Below are 15,313 nucleotides of genomic sequence, written 5' to 3' on the forward strand. Positions count from 1 at the left end.
ATCGATAATATCAGAATGTCGATTACATATTAATATTTAATATTATTGTGAATGCAGGACTTTATGTTTATTGTTTATGACAATTTTATTTATTGATGAATGAATTTATAAAGTAGAGACCAATTTTACATAAACAACATATGTAAAATGAAAAGATCAAACAGATACATTTTCTGGTAAATAAAAAAAACAGATAAATTTTAAATAGTATATAAGCAATGAATCCACCTCATCATGGGTTTGATCCCTAGCAGTGTGTATTAAAAAGATCCCGTGGCCAACACTAAAATCTCTTCGGAAAGTGTACAATATGAGGGAATTAATTACTACAGACAGTGGATATCCTAGACTCAAGCAGGGAAAAAAAAAATTTCACGTGAAGAAAGTAATGCTTCCAGTAAGTATATATGTTGCTTACTTATTGAACCGTGAAAATATATTCTAAAACGGAGATAGAATAGTTAAAAGAAAGAGCTTTTCATGATTTTAATGCTCTCCATGCATTGTTTTAATAATGAAATCATGTATTTGCCAAATTACAGTTATCATTTACTATCTTAACATTCATTATTGTATTAATTAAAAGCTATTCTGTTGTCATTGAAATTTCTTTAATGATTATGTTTCTTATTTGGAATGCGGGCTAACTAATACATGGAGAAGACTTAATTTGAAATAAAAATGGGCAACAGTAATTAAAAATATAGTGACTTGTGATGACCTGTATCATGCAAGCAAATTGAATGGGTTTTCATATATTATATCAAGGGCTAATTGGAACCTGCTTTACTATTGATTTTAGCTCAGGAGAGTCCAAAACGTTCCTTTTGACATTAGAAATCAATCACGACGCAAAATCAGAGGACGTCCAATATATATGCATGAAGGCGCAAACTAAGATATACGTACAGTTACAAAGCTAATACAATGATCCATAACAAGTGTGACAAAATGAACGTGATAATGCAGATGGGCGTTATATGTTGATGAGTGATAATGTCCTTTAAGTTTTTTCAAATCTCATTTCTTTTTTATTTTTCAAAACAATCATTTTAATGGATATAGTAAAATGAAATAAAGGAAAATTCATTAACTATTATTTTTGGGGCCTTCACGGCTTTGGATTCAGCTTGGGAAAAACTTTTGTTAAAAAGACTTAGGTGAACTAATATCCCGTTAGTGTATTTTTGTTGGCGGATTTGATGATGGCTACAATATGGATAGAGCTTACACAGGACATGGTTGGTGTCATAGTTGCAGTGTTTTTGCTTTTGGTTTCTTCAGTGTTTTGTATTCATGACTTTTACTTTGATTTTATTTACTACGTGGGGTCGCTGAACATTAATCGTAATTAAATACCGAATATATATGATAAATATTTGACCTTGTAGCTATTGACAATAATCATAAAATAAAGCTTTGCGATGGGAATAAAATAATTAGAAACCGATGCACAGCACATGCAAGTCTAATAAGATGGTGCTGATCAAGCATCCCTTACCTGCACTTAACTCCACCCCTTCATTCAATATATCATCATCACTCGCTCTGATTTCACAATCTTACTATCTCATCCCCATGGCTCCACCCCCTACGGCTTCCATTTCCTCGTCGGAACCTCCCAACCTTCACGCCTCCGACATCGGCAGCATCAAATCCTTCGCCGAATCCAATGGTGTCTCCCCCATCCGTTTCTCCTATTACTCTATCGCTGAACCCCAAGACGACGTCGCCGACCACCTCGCTTCCTCCATCCCCATCGTCGATTTCTCTCTCCTTAATTCCCACGATCCTCAGCTTCACGCCGACGCCGTATTTCGGCTAGGCAAGGCCTGCGCTGAGTGGGGCTTTTTCATGGTAAACCTGTAAATTTTTCTCTGCTTCCTGTCCTGCAATCACTTCCTGTTTGGGGCTAACGATGTGTACATATTGTGGCAGCTCACGAATCATGGGATCTCGGAGAAGCTGATGGAGGAGGTGACGAGCAAGGCCCACGAATTCCATAACTTTCCGGTAGAGGAAAAGAAGGAATTCGTGGACAAGGGTCCCTTGGCACCCACCCGACACGGCACCAGCTTTTTCCCTGAAGCAGAGAAGGTTCATCACTGGAGGGATTACCTCAAAGTGATCACACTCCCGGAATTCAATTTTTCTCACAAACCTCCTAGTTTCAAGTAAGTTCATCAACTCTCTGTTTCGTCTGATTCTTGGGTTTGCCTCTGTATAATGCATTCTATGTTACAATCTACACAGGGAGGTGGGTTATGATTATAGCAGGAAAATCAGGGCGGTGGCGAGGACTTTGCTGCAAGGGATATCGGAGAGCCTGGGATTAGAGACCCCGGCCATTGTGGAGGCCACTGGTTTTGATTCTGGTTTACAGATTTTCACCGTCAACCTGTACCCTCTTTGCCCTCAGCCAGAGCTTGCCCTGGGTATGCCTCCTCACTCCGATCATGGCCTCCTCACCCTCCTCTGCCAGAACGGAATCGGAGGCGTTCAGATCAAGCACGACTGGGTCAACGTTGATCCTCTTCCCAACTGCCTCATTGTCAACGCTGCAGATCAACTTGAGGTCACTCCCACTCCTCATCTCCTAAATATCTATACGCACGCAACGATCTATATATATATATATATGCGCGTTAAACATTTATTCTCTCAATTATTGGTTAGGCGGTGAGCAACGGAAAGTATAAGAGCATCTTGCACCGGGCGGTATTGAACAACAAAGACACAAGGATAAGTCTAGGGCTGGCGAACGGATCAGAGCTGGAGAAGGAGATAGGGCCGGCGCCGGAGCTGCTGGAGGAAGAGGGGCCATTGTTCAAGAACATAAAGTACAAGGACTACTTCCAGGTTCAGCAGCAGAGCAGTCTGGCCGACAAAAGTGGATTGGACGAAATTCGAGTTAATCATCAAAACTGATACATGCCAATATGCCGTCATCACTACCAATTGATCGTTCGGATAAGCGGATTGGATGCATGTGAGCGGGTTTTAGTACCCTTTGTACGGGCCACTTCTCGTTACTGGTTCAATACTCAATAATGCTTGAGAATAGTCACAACAGATCTTATTATGTGCGTATCTATAAAGGTATTTTTCTTTAGACAAAGTATAAAAAATAAGTTATATTCCTCGTATCCTTAATATAAGACATTTTATAATATAATTTATACTATAAGATGAACTTAAATTTAGGACTGGGAAGGGTACTATGTATGGCTTATATATGAATGGCAGCTTTAATTATCTTGAGTTTTACTAATGAATAAAAAACAAGACCGAATACTAAACAGGTTGAAGTAGTGCTTTAAGGGTCAGTGAATCAAATTAAGTTAAATTCTGGGGTAAAACCAATCATATTAAAATAATTTAATTTAATTGAAATTAACAAGATACAACAACGTAATAATCACTAATAACAAAATACAAAGAAATATAACAATAGTTTAATTGTAACAATAACAAAGTAAAATAACATTAAAAATTTTAATCTTTACAAATTCTCAGTAAATAAAATTAATAATTATTGATATACCATGCATAAAATTTGATATCAGTCGTATTGTGCAAAATCTACATATAAATAGCGTGATTTTGTACAAATTTTACATTACAATATAGATATAAAATTTTATGTATCAGTTGATTAGATTAATCTTCACATCAACTAAACATAATTCTCTTAGCTAGTTTTATATTATTGGTATGTGTTGGTTGGTTTTCACGGTCTGAGCTGTAGTAGTTTCAACTGGATCTGACTTCTATATGGCGATCCCTGAAATCTCTTTCCATTTATAGTCTTCCCATGTACAAGCTACTTAACAGTGGAACTAGTTTTGATAAGTATCCCAATATCATCATATTTGGACTATCTAAATCTGGTTTGGATGCTCCAAATTTAATTTATTTTTTATATTTATATTTATTTTTAAAAATAATTATTTTAATGAGTATAGCATCTAAAATAAAAATAATCTACTAACTATCATTTTTTGAAAAATAATTTTTATTTGACATAAAAATAAAAAAAATTAAATGTGAATTATCCAAATCAAATATGAGTGCGTGAGTCTGTGGTGCTTTCCAGATAAATAATGCTAATGGCTCAAGGTTCAAAACCGAGTGGTTTATATATGAACGAGAAATGTAATGATCCCACAACTTCGAAGCCAAAGAAATACTCCATTTTCATTATATTATTTTTTTTAATTCTATTCCATTCGGCGCTGGTAAAAAACAAGAAAAAAAAATTGTATTCCATTCTGCATGGCCAAATCTATGTGGAAATTCGATCGCCATTTGCCTAAGGCGGAAAGCGCTATGACTCTTCTTCTTCACGATGCCCAACGATCTACTTTGGCCCTTCAGAAACGTGCACGTGTACCAGAGATGACGTGCATCGAACCACGTAATTGAACAGGACAGAATTCATTCCTTCAGTTACACTTCGACCAAAAGAATAAAATATAGAAAGGAATCTTTGCTTATGGAACTCTATTTTGGACTTCAAACAACTTATGATATTTCCTCCAGATTCGTTCTTATCCCCAAGCAAAGTTCCACTCATACATATATTTATATAATTGATCGAAATCATTTCAGACATGTTGGATCATCAAACACAGACTTGCAGAGAAGAGCAGAAATGGTGCCAGAGCGTCAAATTTTCAATATCTCAGGACCTACTTATCTCAAATCCGTTGACTGGTGTGTTCGTGATCTCTCCTAAAATCTCTTGCCGCATGAAAATTATGTACAAGCTAACAGCAACCACATTTAAAGCGTTACTCTATATATATATATATATATATATATATTTATGGGTTTCTCATGCATGCAGGAATAACGCAAACCACAGAAGATGCGTCCTCGCAAGCTTGGTTCAAGGAGTGTACGTTTATGAACACGACCGCCGAATGAAACGGTTCGGACCCAAATCTCTGGCTCTTCCCTGGTGGCGCTTCTTCCACTTTCATCTCATTGAACCTCTCCACGATAGCTCCGATCACTCTGTCGTCGGAGCCGTCCTCCAGCTCCACTCCAAATCCGGCAACGTCGTCGGCAATTCCCCAAAATACGTCATCGCATTCCGAGGAATCATCACCGCCGCTCCGGCCCCACCTCTGTACAATGACTTCCTCTTATGTATCCGATCCTTCTTCGGCACCCTCCACAACAGCACCCGCTTCCACCACGCCGTCAGCAGAGTTCAACACTGGGTTACCATGGCAGGTGGTGCTCCCAACATCTGGCTCACCGGTCACTCCTTAGGCTCAGCCATAGCTTTGCTCGCTGCCAAGAACATGGCCATGTCGGGTTGTCGTCTCCCTACCTACCTTTTCAACCCTCCCTTTCCTTCGGCTACGCTGGAGAGGACTGAAAACCCGAAACTGCGTCAAGGAATTCACATTGCATCTTCTGTGGTGAAAGCGGGAGTCTCTATTTATTTACGGAGCCAACACCAGAAGAAGGAAGATCAATTTTCTGCCCTGTCGGATTGGGTGCCTTGTTTGTTCTTGAATCCAGGTGACCCCACTTGTTCAGGTTATATAGAATATTTTGAGCAGAGGAAGAAGATGAAGGAGCTCGGGGCTGCAGAATTGGAGGATGTGGCCACAAAGCATACTCTTAAGAGCTTGATCATGTCTAATGTGTTTGACATAAATTCGGAGCCCCGCCATTTGCTTCCTTCTGCTGAGTTAATCATCAACCGGGCTCAGTCGCCGTGCTTCAAAGCGGCTCATGGGATTACACAGTGGTGGGACCCTAGTCTGCGTTCTCACCCTGTTGTGTATCGTTACAAGTAGTAATAGCTTGACAAGGTTTTTACCTAAAAATGAGAAAAGAAAGAGCCGATGAATAGTCGCCTCACATCTGATAATTAAGATCTCACGCAAACTAAAAGTGAGGCTTGCTTTTTCATCCCAATATGTTTCTCTCCTTATTTCACTTAACATATGCTTTAAGGATAGCATATACTCCTCCTCCATAATATATAATCAGAATTGATGTTAGTCTTGCATGCAAGACCTATTTTACAAGTTTATCAATTTTTTTTGCAAATTAACCCCACCAATAATAATTAAGTAGGACAGGGAAGGAGAAAATTAAAGAAGCTGCTTAGAGTGTTTTAAAACAAAAAACATATCATATTAACTAATTTAACTAATATTCTTAATCTACTCAAATTAGTTAATTAGGTCTTACATTAAGGACTAAAGGAGTAATAATATAAGGGTAATAATCAATAAGATAGTAGTATCTCCTGTCTTTAATATAAGATCCAATTTACTAATTGGAGAGATTAAGAAAGTTACTAAATTACTTTAAAGTACTTATATTTATTATTTTTCTTCAAACTGATTTGACTCAAATAAATAACCTGATGATATACATAAATATTTTCAAAAAAATTGTGTAATATACGATGTAATTAAATAATTTAGTAGTTGTACAAATCAAGAAGTAACTGAAGAGAAAGATGGAATTACGTACAAGACTTGGTGTTTTTGGTAATCATCGGACTACATGTGATATGTTGTTATTGCTATTAATCTAGAAGACTCTGCTATTTAGCTGTACTTGATATTGCTATTAATCACGTGTACGTGCGACGGTGCGATAATCTTAGATTCTTGTCTTAATATATTTAATTTATAATTCATGCACATGTGCAGAGTACTCTTTAAATTAACCCCAAACGTTCCTTCCATCCACTACTTTACGGGTCGTTAATTAAGTTGATGATAGTAAAGGTATTGGATTGGACCTAATACCCTTTAAATTGTTCTATTCCCTCGAATATATGCTTCAACTGTCAAGTTATTCTATAACGATTCCCCTGTAAGTGGGGGTTAAAGGCAAAAATAAAATTTGACAAAAAAAAAAGGAATGCCGAGTTAATTCTATTTACTATTATTCAATGTAATGATTGATTAATGATTAATGGTGCAGAATAATATATTCATGGACCCAATTATACTCTGTTACGTTCCTGTCTTGACAGAACCCAGTGGGTCACAACACGGAGACACAGTTATTCCACTGTTTCTGGGCCCAGGACTCATCAACAAGGCCCAGCCCACCCATCTACGTACTTTATTTTAGATTAAACATTTTCCCACATATTTTATGGATTAGTATAAACTTGATAACATAATATTAATTAATGGAAAATAGTAGATTTAATATCATTGTATTGATGATTGATTTGAACACTGATGTATTGATAGCCCTTTCAACCACCTCTTGTTTGTTGTAAAAGGCATCTATTAGGGGTGCACATGGGCAAGGCTGGGCAGGGCAGGACCCCTGCCCGATGCCCGACTCGAAATATGAACGGGCTGCAAAATGCAGCCCGCTGCCCGACCCTGCCCATAGAAGCCCTAACCATTTTGGGCTGGGCATGGGCGGGCTGGGCAGGGCGGGCTTCGTTGCCCAAATAGTGATGACCTGCCGATATCACATGTAAAAAAACTTTCGTCCATAACTGAAAATTACATTTCATAGGATGTACTCAATAAAGCTCAAGAAGAACAAGTTAAAAGCAAGATACTATTGCTTTTTTTAGAAAAATTAGACCCCTAAGATGGAAAACTAACAGACATGTAACAATAATAAATTAAATTGCAAAGAGGAGGGAATAACTTTTTTTTGGGTAAAGAAATGTAATATATTAATATTATTTTATAAATTATAATATATATAAATATAATCTGGGCAGGGCCAAATGGGCAGGGCAGCATGTCCTGCCCGATGCCCAGCCCTGCCCATGAAATGCCCAGCCCAAAGATGCCCATTCTTTTTCGGGCTCCTTTTTTTTGGGCTGGGCAGGGCAATTTTTCTTCGGGCTTGGACGGGCTTAGCGGGCATTTGGGCTTCATGCACACCCCTAGCATCTATGGCCCTAGCTGGGCAAGCGTGACCAATACCATGTTGAGTGGCCCCAATTCTCTCTTCCTCCCTGACTTGACAGTATATGAAGTTTATTATTCTTTTTAATTCTAAATATAGAAGTTTGATAATTAAAGAAATTAACTAAGTTATCATCTCTCAAAAAAACATGTGTTGATTTTTTTAAATGTTTATTTAACCATTCGCAATGAAAATTACTTTTATATAAAACCCTTCCATAATACATATGTGTAATTGATAAGAATAGTTTGAAAAAAATATTAATTTGAGAGAGAGTGGATTAGCGTATTTCATTTATGGTCAACATAAATCTTTCAATTAGTTTCTACATTTAAGACAAGCACTTAACCATTCACATTGTATTCAACCTTTTCATATTAACACATATTCACAACTAAGGAAGAGTTCGTTTAGAGTCACACTTGTAAGTATTTATAAGTATAATTCACGTAAATCTAGATAAATCTTTTCTTATATATATGTACTTACCTCACATTTCACAAATCATGATTGAAAAGTTACTTATAAACTATTTTAAATCAGCTTGAAACCTACTAGTATATATGTGGGAGTGGAATTGGATGGATGATGGACACGTAAGGATGGGAGGCGAGGACAAAAGCATTAAAGTGCGGGCGAAACGCGAACAGTACATATGGATGGGTTGGAAGTTTGTCCTGGGCTTTAAAAAGGTGGGTTTCATGCCCAATCATACATACCCTCCTTCCCTCTTATTCCTTTCAACTACGTAGTACGTGGTCCTTCTTCCTTCACGAACCACCCACTACCTCACTTCCTCTTCCCCATTTCACAAATCCATCTATACATGCCATTCAACGCCCTCGGCTACCCCACACTTCCTCTTCTTCTCTCCCACCAAACTAAACTGCCTACACACACACACACACACATTTATATTTTTATATATAGCGTTGTGTTTTGTGTGTGTGGGAGACTGTTTCAGTGCTGCTGTTAGTTAGATTGTTCAAATCAAGCTTCTGTAGTGCACAGTGGTGCACTTTGCATACGGGAACATAGATCTGGCCACCATTGCAGAAAGGTTTAATCATGATGAGGATGATGATGATGAGCTACTGTGACATAGATTTGCGGGACGACGTACAAGGAGAGGACTTGGGAGTTTTCAAGTGGGAGGAGCTATTATCATCAGATCATGAATGCTCTTTTTCTTGCTACAAGTTACAATTAATTAATCAAGCTGGCTGCTGAATCAGCTTATAATCTTCATTTATCGTATTAATCGCTTCCATTAGTGGTGTTGTTTTGGCTTTTCTCTCTTTGCACTTTCCCCCTTTACACGTCCCTTTTCTTTGGGAGTTTCTTAGCAAAAGATATGATTAATTAGGATACATGTGTCGACAGGGAACAAAACAAAGATGAACCACATTATATTTGTCGACATAAAGTGCTTTTTGAAAATCGTTACATGCACAGATATATGTATGTCACTATCTATTTCATATGACAGTAAGATTGGAATCTTGGTGAGTCGTTGTTTTGCAAACGCAAGAGTGTCGCCAATATATGTAATGCGTGCTAAAGTAGTTTATTCCGAACAATAATTTGACATAGCTTATGTGTATTAATTCAATCCAAATAATAATAGAATTTATCTATTTCACTGCGCATATAGTTTTTCTTGACTAAATAATTAAGGCAGTGAGATTTACAAAATTCATGGTGCACACAAATGCTTATTTATAGTATGACTTTTGTTGTGAAGCAGCAGAAGAAAACATTACAGCAAATTAAAGAAGCTGAATTTCTTTAGATTATACTTCACGATCTGCATTGGTAAATTATTAAACGTAAGACATTTAAATATTAATGCACATTTTATATATATATCGCACAAAAGGCATCAAATAAAAATCTTTGGACACATGATGCCATCGTTTTCAATATATATGAACCGCGCACACTATGCAGAGGTCACGTTCACACAGTAGGATAAAGTGGAGGAGTTGATTAGAAAGAAATTAAATGGTTCGACGGGCTATATAAAAATAGCATCAAATCAGAATTGAAGGTGTTAGGACCCCATGTCACGAAAATTATTTAAGTTGAATTTATCCAATACGAATTGGCCAATCACAAGTAGTGTTAGTTCAATATTATCTACAAAAATTATGTAACAAAACATATAGTTTTGTCCCCCACCGCCAAGGAAAACTGCATGTGATTACACATTCTTTTGCTTCACCATGCTTTCTCTCCTTTTCTCATTCATTTTCCTCTCACTAATAACACACCTAGCTCGCAATATTATTGGTCTCTCTCTCTATTGGATTTGACTGGCAAAACCACCAATAATACTTCATAAATTATCAGTATCAGATCACCAGCAAATGAATTGGATTATTCATTAATTGATGACAGTACTACAAGCTAACTATCCCACCAAAATTTCAAGGCATGTTTCAATGGCCTTTCTATTGCTTATTCCGATCCTTCTTTTTTTCATTATATAGGGATAATGTTAATAGCACACTTGAATTAAAGCCTGGTCGATCTGGCTACGACAAGTAGAATTAAAGAAATCACTTATAATTTGTTGACATCTTTAAGAATGAACCTACTGGAGGATCGGATGAGCCTAAATTAAACATGAATTAATCAGGGAAAGGAAGCATCATGTACACAAAAGATGAAAATGATCATCAAGGCATGATAGAGATCTGTAGCGCGTGAGTTACAAATTCTGTCCAACATTAATAAAGGAAGCCACGCGAGAGAGGGAACCGATGTGACTTGTAAACAAACGTTACAGACACTTGGGATCCATCTTCTTCACCAGTCACTATTGATCAAACTCCACAATTTGCTTATATATATGTGCACGAAGTGCAAAGCTTCAAACATATACAATATGATCCATTATATATATGTATTATATATAACTGGGACTTATCGTCATTTTCATCCATGTTCTGCTGTGTGGAAGAATTCCCACACAAAGAAGACTGTAGCTAATAATATGATATACTATGTAAAGAAAAGCACATGGAAATCAAGTATGGTTCATTAAGAATGCTTGCTTCAATAAAGACAATCTAGTACGTGTGTGAGTCTTCTATATTGATGTACTCCACTACGTACCACTCAACATTAATGGCGCAACAGAATTATCATCTATACTACCTAAAAAATGCAACTACTTGCTAACCACAACATTATTATTGGCCGTCACCAACATTTCGGTTCCATTCTTTTATGATCCAGTGCTCCTTTGTTCGATACTGATTCTCAGTTGCTTTATGATCACGAGTTCCATGTATACTATATCACTATTTGATGAGGGCCCGGCCCAATTAACACTTCATCTTTACTCTTCTTATCTTTAATATGGGAATTGAATTACATCTTTTTAGGTGTCGAAACGATTTGTTGTTAGCAGTTTTCTCCTTTTCAATGGGAAACAGTGAAGATATAAGTCTCGTAGAGATGTGAATGTACGTAAGAAAACACCCATAAATTAAAGATTTGAATGGTGAAATTTAGGTAATTAAGCTTGACGTGAACTGGTTTCAACTGTACAGGACTAAGTACTAGAGTTACGTTGGAGATTTAAGTGTTCCAGCTAACTCTATAATCTATACGGTTACGATGATTGTTCTGGTACGCAGCTGAAAAGAATTCTTTATTCAAAAGAAGCTTTTTGTGTTTGTTTGTTTTTTTTTTAACTGCTGATTGTTTATGAGCTAGGATATTTATTAAAGTGGGTGCTGATGAGGATGATGATAGAAATTCAGAATAGTGAGACTCACTCACCTAACCCACCCGACATGGATTTTTTCTTGGCTTTATAACTTTCTTCAGCTGGACCATGCAATCTTTGGAGAGAGTTCTATGTTCATTAACTTGTTCTTCTATCTTCTTCTTTTTTTTCGGTCCAAACATTCATTCACTTGATTTGTGATATATAGCTGTTTAGAGTCGTGTATTTAAAGTAATTTGCTAGTAAAGAATATATATAAATTCTGTATCTCTTTACTGACAGCATTTAATTTTTTGTAGCCCCGAGAGCAGAAAGGCATGAGACCATTATCATCAGAAGATTCTTAGGCTTTTATATAAAAGGTCTCGTGACGCCCTAGAATTGTTCTTTTCTTTTATAGGGCTATGAATCTTCCCAATTTGTTGAAAGGAATTTATTTTTTTTAAAAAAAATCCTGCACGATCCATCATATTCGCACTGCAAATCTTTTCCGAGTCTAAAGGCAATTAAAATCATGTATCTTCGACTTCAATTTTATATTATTGGTTGGTTGCCTTAGGGCACAAGTGTTGGAACTTTCTGATACAGGCTCCATCAATTTTCAACTTTCAATTTAACCTCACATTAATTTTTTCAATCAATGGCATTAATTATAGTAACAAACAAACACACACACACACATAATGGCTCGTTGGGTGCAAATTAAAATGGGAATGAAAAATGGAATGGTGATAAATATGAAAGCTTTTTATCATAGACATTAGAATACATCTTCCTAACAAAGTCCCAAGTTTGATTATATATCAGACATAATTAAAAGTACTATTTCCGGTTCTTATTATATGACTTTTTTTATAGTTTACAAATATGATTTTATAATTAGAATCGGAGGTAGTATATCAGAAGAAAAATGGAGCATTCCATTCTGAGCATAGAAAACATAGAGAGGGAAAAGGCTTAGAGAGGGGGAGAGAGAGAATTAGAGGAAAAGTCATAATCGGACACTGCAAAAGGAGGAGACATGATGAAATATTAGAAAGGAGATTGTGAATATTAATAATGTTGCCTGCTGTAACTTAAAACAGCAAACAATGGCCGCTGGAAAATATTCCCACACGCTGTCAAAATCCTCCCAACACACGCACACACACACATCAATTTCTGCCCAAACAAAACCCACCGTTTTATGTTGTGTTCTTTTCCCCCATTGATTAATTAATGTTAACCTAGCAGCTATATCATTCATTTCTAAATTTAACTTCATCCTCTCAAATATTCTTCCATTCCCCCTTCCTGCTGAATCTTCCCCACTTAGTAAACACCCATAATATCTTCAGTCCAAACAAAAAAAAACACCCATAATATCTACTTGAAGACAAACCATAATGGGATTGCTTAATGTGACCTTTTTTTTTAAGTTTGATGGATAATGTGAGAAAAAGTTATAATATTTTAATTTTATTTTAAATGTACGAATATAGGTGTGAATAAAGTTAGACTTTTTATTGAAATTTCAAATAAAGTCAGTAGTTTCACTACTTTCATATGGTTCAGATAGAGCACTTTAGAAATGGCGATGGGTGGAAGGATAATGTACATTTTGTGGGGTTTATGACAAAGTCTGTGCATTTAGACTCAGCCAATCACCATCACCGCTAAAAATGAAAGAAAAGAAGCATTTTACCGTACTTTATGGGTAAAGATGGGCCCACTCAGCCTGTCGGTGGATTCCGGTGGGGCCCATCCTTCCATATCCCTTTCATTCTCCGAATTACGTTCACTTATTAAGGTATGTGTCCACTAGCTAACTCACATAAACATTGCGTATTTCATCATTATTTTATGATTACTCCCAATTTTACATCACATAGTACTCCAACTACGTTTAATTTGACTCACTTGGCCCGTTGAAACATTAAAAAAATAAAAAACAGAGAAGAATCGGATAAATAGTTGAAGAGCACGTGTCGAGCCATTAATTACTGGGGTCCATCAGAATTTGTTTGTTCTATAGGCCGAATCATCATCCACCTAATTGAAGAGCCCCTATAGTTTTACTTGTCCATAACATATTCATTAAGGGTCCGTTTAGATCAGTGATTGAAAAAGTAGTTTATTAAAAAAGTAACTTATAGAGAAGTGAAATTAGAAAAAACTAAATTGGATAAGCTGAATTGTGTTTGGATTAGAGTTCAGAAAAGCTAGATTGCAAAAGTGAGATTGGTAAAAAGTTGTTTTGATTATGATTGAGTAAAAGTAAGTTTGGTTGTAAAATGACCAAAATAGATATGAGTTTTAATAAATAATGAAACATGATTAAAAAAATAATTTCACATAATACAATGAAATTAAAATAATTTAATATGAAGAAGTCATAAAAAATATTTTAAATATAAAGTGAAACATGAAAAAATAAAAGTATATTTTTAAGAGCATATTTAAAAATAAAAATATATTTCTAACTTATTCATTACTTTCAACTAATTTTAATTGATTTTTTATTATCTACAAATTAGTTATTTGAGGCTTATAATAAGAACCAAAAGAGATAATAAATTTCTTAACTTTTTCTCTCTCCATATTTCAAAAGCCATAAGCCATAAACTATAAGTCATAAGCTGTTAATTTTAGTTTATAGCTTATTGTAGTTTTTCAGACAAAAGCTCGATTGCAAAAAAGCTGATCTAAACAGACCCAATTTTGTCAATCGAGCTTATAGAGCTTATAAGCTACTTATAAGCTCCAAATAAGTGATGCCAAACAGGCACTAAAAAGAAACTCTGCGATGTAAAATGCTCTACTTGTTCTTCTGGGCAATATTGCTTTTTCCTGGTTTGACATTATTACCTCTTTACAGTGAACTTACATCACTATTTATATCTTCTCCTGTTTTCTTTAATTATATCTGGTCCCATAATCTATTTGCATAACTACTCAAATAATTAATTTAGTTGTAATGTTCATTGAGCTGGATTTTTCAAGTTCATATGAAAATTAATTACATTTTTGGTATTGTCTATTTACTTGAATTCAAATGGCGTCATGCTTCAAGCGAGGAAATTACTGTTTTGACCCTTTTTTTTTGGTTTGTTTAGGGGTAATACAAACTTAAATTTTGGTTTCTCAAATTTATTTTTATTTTAGTTTTGGTTCATCAAATTTTAAACGATAGATTTTGATTCCTTAAGTTTATTTTTATTTATAACATTGTTTCCTATAATCTAATAAAAAATTAGATTATTTTACTCCTTCAAAAATCAAAATTTAAGATATAAAATTTGAAGAACGAAAACCAAAACGAAGACAAATTTAAAAGATAAAAAATTATATTAATTTTTTTTTAATTCAAAACCTGGAAGAGTAAGTGGTATACTAGCGTACATATCCCCTGTGACGTCACACCGTTGATGAAATAATTGTATTTTGATTATTTTCTGGCCGATAGAAAGCATAAAGTTGGACACAGAGTAATTGTAAGCTACTTATTTATTTATTTATTGTTTTGGTGGAAAGGCGAACCCATTTCGGGGGTTTGTTGTAGAATTTCAATAATAATATTACTTTTAAAGCTCACGGTAAAGTAGGGGCATTATTCCCACAACATGAAGCTTCCAAGTTCCAACTGTATCTATATTCTCCCGTATGAGTATG

The 15,313-nt window shown here is 35.6% G+C and overlaps 2 protein-coding genes across 2 annotated transcripts; both read left to right on the forward strand.

Annotated features, from left to right (window-relative positions):
• The first annotated feature begins 1,476 nt into the window (after positions 1-1,476).
• LOC114746007 (protein DMR6-LIKE OXYGENASE 2-like) lies at positions 1,477-3,079 on the forward strand. Its single transcript, XM_028934185.1, has 4 exons — positions 1,477-1,857; positions 1,939-2,174; positions 2,254-2,575; positions 2,677-3,079. Exons 1-4 carry the CDS (start codon positions 1,477-1,479, stop codon positions 2,926-2,928), a joined length of 1,191 nt encoding a protein of 396 aa, XP_028790018.1. The 3' UTR covers positions 2,929-3,079.
• Positions 3,080-4,645: 1,566 nt separating this feature from the next.
• LOC114746005 (GDSL esterase/lipase At4g10955-like) lies at positions 4,646-5,857 on the forward strand. Its single transcript, XM_028934182.1, has 2 exons — positions 4,646-4,716; positions 4,850-5,857. The coding sequence occupies exons 1-2, from the start codon at positions 4,655-4,657 to the stop codon at positions 5,814-5,816; spliced, it is 1,029 nt and encodes a 342-aa protein (XP_028790015.1). The 5' UTR covers positions 4,646-4,654; the 3' UTR covers positions 5,817-5,857.
• The last annotated feature ends 9,456 nt before the right edge of the window (positions 5,858-15,313 follow it).

Source organism: Neltuma alba, unplaced genomic scaffold (genome assembly GCF_004799145.2).
Source record: "Neltuma alba isolate B1F8T4 unplaced genomic scaffold, ASM479914v2 tig00004864_pilon, whole genome shotgun sequence".
NCBI lineage: Eukaryota > Viridiplantae > Streptophyta > Magnoliopsida > Fabales > Fabaceae > Neltuma > Neltuma alba.

What these genes read in the sequence shown, in the direction of transcription:
- LOC114746007 (XM_028934185.1), top strand. Translation starts at nt 1,477, where the DNA reads ATGGTGCTGATCAAGCATCCCTTACCTGCACTTAACTCCACCCCTTCA. An exon ending in CTGAGTGGGGCTTTTTCATG is followed by an intron (nt 1,858 to 1,938) that starts GTAAACCTGTAA and finishes ATATTGTGGCAG; the next exon opens with CTCACGAATCATGGGATCTC. An exon ending in CACAAACCTCCTAGTTTCAA is followed by an intron (nt 2,175 to 2,253) that starts GTAAGTTCATCA and finishes CAATCTACACAG; the next exon opens with GGAGGTGGGTTATGATTATA.
- LOC114746005 (XM_028934182.1), top strand. Translation starts at nt 4,655, where the DNA reads ATGGTGCCAGAGCGTCAAATTTTCAATATCTCAGGACCTACTTATCTC. An exon ending in TATCTCAAATCCGTTGACTG is followed by an intron (nt 4,717 to 4,849) that starts GTGTGTTCGTGA and finishes TCATGCATGCAG; the next exon opens with GAATAACGCAAACCACAGAA.